Source organism: Chelonus insularis, unplaced genomic scaffold (assembly GCF_013357705.1).
Source record: "Chelonus insularis isolate UGA/USDA-ARS -01 unplaced genomic scaffold, ASM1335770v1 contig_144_pilon, whole genome shotgun sequence".
Classification (NCBI taxonomy): Eukaryota; Metazoa; Arthropoda; class Insecta; order Hymenoptera; family Braconidae; genus Chelonus; species Chelonus insularis.
This window is the reverse complement of record NW_023276385.1, coordinates 149,065-158,646: the sequence shown is the minus strand read 5'-3', so window position 1 is coordinate 158,646 and position 9,582 is coordinate 149,065. Positions and strand designations below refer to the sequence as shown.

Here is a 9,582-nt window from a genome sequence, read left to right as displayed (position 1 = left end):
CCACCATCCGAACAAAATAAATAAGAAATTATATTATGTGAAGAGAGAACCCTTAGAACCGGAAATGCTGAATGACAGTCTAGTGGAATAATGGTCCTTTTATTGAGGTGGAAGATTTGAGGCATCGTTATGGACAATATTACCGGAATAAAATGTTCCAACATCGTTCACTCTACACAAGACAGTATTTTCTAATTACAAGTTTACTCTCCACTAGGATATTTTAGCCCACCTGGGACACAGTCCATTTCGTACGCTGGTGGTGACTTCATAATTTATCACACAAAACGACATTTATAGCTTTTGCTAAATCATAAAAGGATTCATTAATATTTTTACTGGTTTGAAATACTGATGATTGATAAAAGAGCTTTGCTAAAAGATCTTTTAATACTTTGAAGTCAATTTTTTTTATTTCATCAATGTTTTTTGTAGCACCTGAAAGGTAGTTTAAAATTTTGATCTCCATGAGCAAATGCTGAGATGATGATGGCTAAGTTTAGTCAATTTAATTCTACGTTGAGGATAGTTTGGACTTCTTGTCAACTTGCAACATGTCCCAGCATTTCTCTGCAGTTCTGATGAAATTAACAATTTTATCATTAATTATTGGACATCCAAACTTCTTGACAGCATATTCTTGGATAATGACAGAAGTTTATTGTCAATAATTTCGAGTAACATAAATTAAGTAGATCAAATGAAATGAAAAAATATATTACTTTTTCAACTTCATTTTGAGAATAAACATTTTTAGAGAATTGCATGAGAATGATATTTTCGTTTCAACTATTGGTTATTTAGAAGGAAACTCGTTATTTACATTCTAAACAATTCAAAAACAATATATTTATGTATTTGTTGAAAATTCTCATTCCAATAACTCATATTTGAAACTAAAGCATATTTGTTTTTGTATCTTCTTGTCAATGTTTCATTTTCACGAGATTTTTTTTTTCAAAACTTAATTTTTCTTGTACGAATGAAGTGCGATAGAAAATAAGCATGAATAAATTATGGAAAAAAAAAATTGAAAAATTGATGTGAATCTATTAAAAGTCAGTTATTTTGAGTGGATTATTTATATTGTTTGAGCAGAATATTGAATATTTGTGAAAATAATCTAATTTTATGAACAATTGTATTTTAAACCAGTAATTGTAACAAACAAGAACAGCAAGAAATATTTATAGAAACTTATCTATAGAAATTAGCTTGAATTCGTTTGCGAGGGATTAGATGACAGTCTGACCAACGCAGCCGTTGGTGCTTGAGCGCATTAACGAAGAGCTTGGATCGATCAAGTCACGCATGCCATTGCATTTAGAAAACTCATGGAAAATTCACGGGATCTTTATTGAAGAGTTCGAAGAGTGGGAACAACAGTTTTGGGTGGACGAGATGATCATGTCCTTAATTTTCATGTGATATTGATTCCCAAAGTCCTCTCGATTTGTAAAAAGCGCATGCGTTATTATGGTGGTGCAAGCTTCAGCAGCCATGCGGGCCAATTCTTAGATTCGTATATTAGGTTAGTGAAGTGAAAACGTGTCAAAGAATAATGCTTCCATGGATCGTTTGATAAAATTCACCTGGAGGACGAAAAGGAAAAAAAATGACGATGAGTACTAGACTAACGATGACTGCATTTATTTTTGTCGTGTTGTCAACCTTGACACATCTCTCTACAGGTAATGTATTTCATTATATCTCTTATACAAATTTATCTAAAGACTCTAATGTCATACATAATATTTATCTTAATGATCTTCTGCATGTAATATTAATATTATAGCAGGACAATTGTTATCAACTGAACATCGTACACATGCGGCAACAGAACGTGCCAACGACTTGTGGTGTTATGAATGTGATACCATAGCACATGGAGAATATTGCGTCAATATTACTGGCAATCATACATGGCTTATCAAAAAATGCAAGGATGACAGAAGAATTTGCATGGTAAAAATCATAATTTTTAAGACTATATTTTCTTAGTTATACAATGACTTTAATAGTTAAATAATAACAGTAGCTTTCAGGTGATTTTAACAACTTGATAATAGTAGAAAAATGTCATCTGTGTTTGCTTTTATTATACTAAATTTCTGTGCTAAAATAGTTATTGAAAGAAAGTCTTCTTATCCATATATTTGATATTAGTCTTTTATCGAAAAAAAAGAAAAGAAAATCTTCTATTGTGTTCTCTTTAGTTGAAATATTTTCTCATAACTGTGGAAAGAAAAGAACTCTATGAAGAAATGTTGACATGATTTTATTGATTTACTAATATTAGCTGTGTTAATGACAGAAACAGATGGATATCTTCATCTTTCAAAGAGGGAGGCTTTTTTTCTCAGTAAAAGATTATTTTATTAAAAAAAATAGGAAATAAAATTTAATTAATAACTTTACCATTTAACCAAAGATAAATGAATTTTTTTCTTATAATCAAAGTTTTTAAATGTCACGAACTCAATATTAAAACAAAAAATTGACAATTAGTTTTCATTTTGTTAAACTGTGATAGCATTAATTTTTATAACAGCTCTTTTTTATTTTATCTGCAAACGAAAATAAACTTATCAAGTTCTTTTATTCTGAAGTGTGATCTATATATCTTTATAAGAAGATACCAACACTTTAGACTACCCTGAAAGGTTAAAAAACTAAGAGAATCTTGATTTATCGAATGAACGAAAATATAATATTGTGCAACAAAAAAAAACTTTATCTATCGAAGTATAATATTGCTAAATACAAATCCTAGTGACACTATTATTTAAATTTCCACATAACTGAACAGTATTGTTGGTATAATATATTGGCGTGTAGCATTAAAGCGAAATAGCGTAACATCAATTGAAAAAAACTGTTAGTACTTTCAGATATATTTTTATAAACATCTATGTGCTTTGATACAGTTTTTATGAACTAGTTTTTTCAATAAAATAATTTAAAAAATAAAATATCCGGTTAGTATTTGTTTCGGTCAAAAAAAGTTAAAATTTTTTTGCATTATTTCTGCTATGAATAGTTTAGCTAACTCAGCTATTGACTTTTTTGTTATCTTATCCACCTTGATATAAAAACCGAAGAGTTTAAATGAACTAGATTAGATCGTGGTGTTAAACCGTTTATAGTTATTGTAATTTATTGTCGACAATGAATTACCCGATATTTTTAGTTTTTATTTCAATGTGATTATGAAAGAGGTAAAGCTTATTATAACAACAGATATTTTTAGAATAATGTAGTAGTCATGTGAATTTTCTTATGATATTTCCAAGAAATTGCTAAAATTTTCTCTATCAAAACAATAATCTAGAGCAACGTGATTTTTAAAACAATATTTCTTGCTCTGAAAATTTTTTCATATAATTATTATATTCGCTAATGAATTTCAATTAAAATCACCAACGTCATTACAAATGAGCACATTTTAAATAATATGTCACATAGTCTATTCAATTGTAATCATATTAATGAATTTACAACGGCATTGTGTTGTTTAATCATCTAGTTGGAATAATAAACATACGATTATCGGAATTACACATTTAGCTATGTTCTAATTGAACATTTTAGCTTATACATACCTATCATTACCAAATATTAGCATGAAATACCTTTTTTAATTGTAATATTTGCAATTATTTTTGATTATTGACATTTGTAATCCAATAATTGTATATATTATTTATAATTATATTATTTTCAGGTAAAAAGATACTCATTTACAACAAGCACAGAGAATTCAACATCTGAACCAATGATGTGGGCGTTAGAACGAAATTGTACAAATAAGTGTGAACCTGGATGTATTATTATTGGCGAACGCACCAAGATTCATGCGTGTACAGCATGTTGTGAAAAATCTTTTTGCAATACGGGGAAAGGTACAGCTGCTGATCTAACCACTCGTGAGATTGGTTTTTATCTAGCACTTGTGTTACAAGTACTATTGACTGTAACTCTTTATCCAGCGTGACATGATTAATAAATTAATATAAGAGACTTATATTTTCTCTTTGTTTTTCTCATGAACGATTATAGAATAAAGTTTAATCAATGGTTGGAAAAAGTGTGATTTAATAGCAATTTATTACGTACCAAATCAATCAGAATGATTAGTTGATAAATCTAAGAATAATTATTTGACATATGCTGCAATCAATGCGAGAAGTATTATTACTTGGCTTATATTGGAGTGAAATGTCAGTTCTATATTTTAAAGGTGTTTTTGTTTAAATGAATTCTAAAATATATTTTCTATATTTTTTATTTATGTCACTTATCAGTGAAGGAATATTTTATTCTGGATATCCAAATGAATTTTTTAAACAAATAGATAAACAGGAATTTATTTATCCAAAAATTATTTCACGTAAGCAAGTCAAATTTCGATTTAAAAGATCCAACTTTGAACCTGGAGAAAATGATGATAGTATATACGTTTCGTTCAAAAATTGGATAATAAAAACAAATTTGAATAGTAATTTAATTATTCCACCTCATTTCAAAACGCAATGGGCAAGTTCTGGCGATGATAAAAAATTTTATCATCACGATAATATGGGAATCGATAGATGTTTTCCTTTAGAAGGTGAAATTATTGGAGTTGAAAATTCTCGAATATCATTAACTATTTGTGATAATTACTATTATGGACTTCTTATTGTAAATAAGAAGTATTTTTTTCTTCAACCAAGTAGCACTAATGGCAGCCATGTATTTTATGAGACTCAAATTCCTGGATCTTTAATATCAATGATGGATAAATATAACGTTAATTTTAGGAAAAAGTCAGACCAGAAAAAAAAACTTTTAATGGTAATTTTACTGAATTATTGAATGATCATATATTTTAAAAAATAATTAAAATACATCAGATGATAAAAAACTGTGGAATAAAAGAAAACTTCGTACAATGAACAAATGTCAATGAAGTTGAAGAGTCCTTTTGAAAATTCTACAAACTGATAACGTTCAAAACTACTCTGAAATTTTTCTATTCATTGTTCGAAATTTTACTTCAGATTTAAAGATTAAAGAACTCAAAGTCCTTTAAATGGAAAAAAACTAAAGTAAAATTTACAGAATGACTGGAGTGAAATTGTTCAGATTGCCGTTGAATAAATAATAGATAGCTGTTGAGTTTGGAAAATAATGAAATAGTTGATGTTTCTATTAACAGTAAGCAGCTATAGAATTTACAGTAAATTGATGTAAAGGTTAAATATAATTCAAAATGATTGAATCAGTCTATTAGACTGGTAAATCTTCTCTATAACGTCAATAAAATGAAGTTATACTCCTACACAGTTAAAAGGAGCTATTTAAAATTGTATCGAAATTGAAAATCAATTTACTCTAAAATTCTTCCGCTAATTATCAATAAATAAGTTTATTAGTTATTAAAACCAAAAAATTAAATATAATTCATTTATAATTTATTTTAAGTGTAAAAAATGACTAACAACTTTTATAAATACTTTTGTTGATGTAAAGAGAATATTAAACTTCTGAATTGAATGAGAATTTAAAAAATAATAGTATTTTCACTGCAGTTTAAATTTAAAAGTGATCACACAATTCTGTAACTTTTATTTTATGTTTTTTTCATGGAAGATTAAAAGTTAATTATTTCATTTATATTTAAATGAGAATTGTTTTCTTTGGAGATAAAGTGAAGAGCAATGGATTAAATACAAAAGGAACAAACCAGTGTAATGGATGGGAAATAACTAAAGAAGGAGCTAAATACATTCAATTAGATCCAAACCTTTGTCCTGGAAACTACCCTAAAAAGAACGATTCAGAACTAAAGTCTGAATCAAAACGTTTACGAAGACATTCAAAACAATTTAATTATCTACGTAATGATTCGTTATCCCATCAGCCTTATCGTGTTTTTAAAACATGTGGAAATTATCGTCGCAGAAAAAGGGTACTTACTATTTGTGATTCTAATGAGCAATTTGACTTGACTGGAGATGTTGCTGTACCAGAATATTCTAATAATTTTGAAGGTATAAATGATTGAGTTTAATTTTGTTGATTCTCAGGCTAAAATATTTTTAGTAATTGAGATTTGGAAAAATAATTTCAGTGCCAACTACTAGATTATTTCATAGTGAGAATGTTGACTATTCATCAAACGAAAGTAAATTAAATTGGATTGAATTCTATTAAATTTTTATAATGATCTTCTTTGTTTTTATCTTTATTATAACTCCATAATTCTAGAAGCATTATATGATAACGAATCTGGCAATCGCATAATGAGAGACTCGGATTTTAAAAAAGTTTTAGGACCAAAGGTACGATGGATAAAAATTGTAATTGGAGTAGACTATGATGTTATAGAGTTTCATGGCATACTCACTCAACAATATATTTTTACTGTTTTCAATATTGTAAGTCCAAATCGTTATGATAAAATATGTAAATAACTGTCGAGAAATAAAAAATATGTAAATTCAATTCATGCTTCAGGTCAGCACGTTATATAAACAAATATCAACACTCTATGAAATAAATATCGTCATTTTGAAGATTTTAATGTATCCGAACTCTCAAGATAGTGCAGTAATATAAAAAAACATTTATTAATCTATTTAAATAATTGAAATAAATATTACATTGATTAAATGTTTTATAATTATTTAAGATACTTGGAGAACATGAAAAATATCCTCTATATGGTGCTAACAAATGGAGTCGAGAATTGAAAGATAAATTTTCTATGGCAATGTGGTACACTCATTATCCATTAAGTGTTCATGCTAAAACCTGCTATAATTCTAAAATGTGTGATCAGCAATGGTCTTGTATTGTTATTAGAGATGATGGCTGGATTTCTAGCATTAAAATTGCTCATGCTATTGGTCACCTGTACGTATGTTTATCAACGTGAACTAGGAATTATATATATTTTTTTTAAATATTGATTTTAGTATTGGGTTAACGCATGATGGAGATTTAGATTATAATAATACATGCGCTGCTGAAGCTATTTTGGAGGGAACTATTATGGGGAAAAGTTTACCAGATGTAATACCAGTTCCTATATGGTCTAAATGCTCTAGCAGAGAGTTTCATACATACATAGAGTAATAATATTTAATTTCTAAATATTAGAGAAATATTTATTCTTTTATAGTGCTTTATTATTTTGTTATTCATTTTTATTCAAGTAATTATCGATGCTTGGCACGACCACCAATCAGTCATGAGGTAGCCGGATATTTGACTGGAATTTTTTCATTAGACGATCAATGTCGTATCGAATTTGGAGAAAGGTAATTTATAACTTTCTCTAAGGTATTTCGAATTTGAATAGACTAGTGGGTTAGAAACAAATAAAACTATGTTTATAGTTTCGTATTTTGTCTTGCTGTTACGATAACTGATCCTTGTCGAGAATTATGGTGCAGTAGATCTGCATCACGGAAAAGAATTTGTACAACTCGTAAAACCCCTACCTTAGAAGGTACACCTTGTGGTCGTGGAAAGGTAATCAATAGTCTATCAAACTTTTTATTGAGCCTTTTACTATTTCAACCAAACTTATTATTCTATTATTTTCAGAAATGTCTGAACTCTGTATGTACTGACCCCCATAGAAATATTACGGGAAATGCACCATCTAACGATCTCCCTGATGAAGTATCTTCAACTCCTTCATCTAGTTGGTCTCCATCACTAAATTGGTCTACTCCTATCGTACCATCATTGCCTGGATCAAATGAAACACAAAGCATGCCATTACCATCATCTCCAATAAATTGGCCTCCTCTAAATTCTTCATCTAGTTGGACACCATCTGGCCCTTCTTTACAACCTCCAACAAACTGGACAATGCCCCCAGCTGCTTCTCCACCTTCTTCTAATTGGACTTTACCCGCTCCATCTCAGTTACCTGCACAACCTCCTTCTAATTGGACTTCATCAGCTTCATCCCAACAACCTACAGAAAGTTGGACTCAACATCCACCTCCATATCCTCCACCCTTAACAGGAAACGGTCAACCAGATACTTTATCTAACTGGTCTCAATCCACTGGTCTACCTAATGGTCAACAGAATGGTTTTCCTAATGGGCTACCTAATGGCCAACAGAATGGTTTTCCTAATGGGATACCTAATGGCTTGCCTAATGGTCAACAGAATGGTTTTCCTAATGGGCTACCGAATGGCTTTCCTAATGGGTTACCAAATGGTTTCCCTACTGGACTACCGAATGGTATTCCAAATGGGCTACCGAATGGTATTCCAAATGGACTACCGAATGGTATTCCAAATGGGTTACCAAATGGTTTCCCTACTGGACTACCGAATGGTATTCCAAATGGACTACCGAATGGTTTTCCTACTGGGATATCAAATGGTTTTCCTAATGGGTTACCGAATGGCTCACCTATTGGTCTACCTGCTCCTCCATCTAACTGGTCTCAATCTAATGGTCAAGTAGATACTTCATCCAATAGTCTACAGAACGGCCTGCCTAATGGACTACCAAATGGTTTGCCAAACGGTGTATCCAATGGCCTGTCCACCTCTAACGGAGTATCTACTTTGACAAATGTTCAACCTTCAGGAGCAAGACCTAACTGGATGCCACCGTACTATAGCCCACCAAGTGCACAAACAAATTGGCCAAACCCACCCTCTCTACCAACACGAAATTGGCCTTCAGATTCTTCAGCTTATTCACTCAGGTCGCTCGACAACAGTAGATCATTAACTCCCTCATCTGTATGGTATTCAAGTAAACCACAAACTTCCTCAGCATCCTCGCTGAATAATCAATCAATCTTCAACTCACGTAACTATTCACCCAAACAATTAGCATCCTCTAATCAACGATCACAAAATAATTCAGCACCTAATTTGCTTGAAAATCAATTTTATTCGTCATCTAATCATTCAATGCTCCATAATTTATCAGAAGACTTACTAACACATCGATCGCTAGATAATTCATCAGTTCAACCTTATGATCATTTACAAAACAACACAATGAATCATTTACTGAATAATACACTCGATGCTTCGAAATTGCGCTCGCCATCGGGTCCATTCTTCAATTAATTAAGACTTCCATTAGAGCTTCTTAACTTTCTTAACAAATAGTCTTCTACCAAAATAATTATTAATGAACTGAAGTGTGAAAAATGGATATTTCATAGATAAAAAAAGGTATTATTGTAATAAAAATAGTATTTATGCGATCAATAAACAATTTTGCATATAAGCTGCTATTAATTTCATTCTAAATGATATTTTGAATTCTGTAGTTCTTATGGCTTTGCAGTTTTTGTGTCATGGACATAGTACATCATACAAAGCTCCCATTATGAGAACCGCTTGAAGCTGAACATTCCCTCGTTATCTGTACTTTTTACGAGTGTCACCAAAGTGCACGACTGTATTCCTATTTATTGTGAGAATCCAACATGTGGCTGCCAGTTGCAGTTAGTGCACCCGTCACAGTGAAAACGTCGACAAACCAATTAAGCGATGCTTCGTTATTCTTTGTCTGCAGTCTCTATAATTTCGAATGACACAAACGTT

At 30.5% G+C, this 9,582-nt stretch overlaps 2 protein-coding genes across 3 annotated transcripts; both read left to right on the top strand.

Annotated features, from left to right (window-relative positions):
- Nucleotides 1-1,257: 1,257 nt before the first annotated feature.
- Nucleotides 1,258-4,087, top strand: LOC118075016 (uncharacterized). 2 transcript variants are annotated; one of them, XM_035096595.1, is made up of 3 exons: nucleotides 1,258-1,691; nucleotides 1,799-1,965; nucleotides 3,725-4,087. In XM_035096595.1, exons 1-3 carry the CDS (start codon nucleotides 1,616-1,618, stop codon nucleotides 3,992-3,994), a joined length of 513 nt encoding a protein of 170 aa, XP_034952486.1. In that variant the 5' UTR covers nucleotides 1,258-1,615; the 3' UTR covers nucleotides 3,995-4,087. The 2 variants fall into 2 exon arrangements, with proteins under 2 accessions (XP_034952486.1, XP_034952485.1); XM_035096594.1 differs by having other exon boundaries at nucleotides 1,796-1,965.
- A 1,507-nt stretch (nucleotides 4,088-5,594) lies between these two features.
- LOC118075006 (uncharacterized) lies at nucleotides 5,595-9,507 on the top strand. The gene is made up of 10 exons (XM_035096585.1): nucleotides 5,595-6,035; nucleotides 6,116-6,169; nucleotides 6,253-6,422; nucleotides 6,502-6,594; nucleotides 6,677-6,900; nucleotides 6,963-7,118; nucleotides 7,203-7,307; nucleotides 7,386-7,521; nucleotides 7,597-9,207; nucleotides 9,323-9,507. The coding sequence occupies exons 1-9, from the start codon at nucleotides 5,666-5,668 to the stop codon at nucleotides 9,097-9,099; spliced, it is 2,811 nt and encodes a 936-aa protein (XP_034952476.1). The 5' UTR covers nucleotides 5,595-5,665; the 3' UTR covers nucleotides 9,100-9,207; nucleotides 9,323-9,507.
- Nucleotides 9,508-9,582: the final 75 nt, after the last annotated feature.

Excerpts from the sequence above, each read along its gene's own strand:
- LOC118075016 (XM_035096594.1), top strand. The coding sequence starts at position 1,616 with ATGACGATGAGTACTAGACTAACGATGACTGCATTTATTTTTGTCGTG. Across the intron at positions 1,692-1,795 it reads CTTGACACATCTCTCTACAG|CAGGACAATTGTTATCAACT; the intron begins GTAATGTATTTC and ends TTAATATTATAG. Across the intron at positions 1,966-3,724 it reads ATGACAGAAGAATTTGCATG|GTAAAAAGATACTCATTTAC; the intron begins GTAAAAATCATA and ends TATTATTTTCAG.
- LOC118075006 (XM_035096585.1), top strand. The coding sequence starts at position 5,666 with ATGAGAATTGTTTTCTTTGGAGATAAAGTGAAGAGCAATGGATTAAAT. Across the intron at positions 6,595-6,676 it reads CGAACTCTCAAGATAGTGCA|ATACTTGGAGAACATGAAAA; the intron begins GTAATATAAAAA and ends TAATTATTTAAG. Across the intron at positions 6,901-6,962 it reads GCTCATGCTATTGGTCACCT|TATTGGGTTAACGCATGATG; the intron begins GTACGTATGTTT and ends TATTGATTTTAG.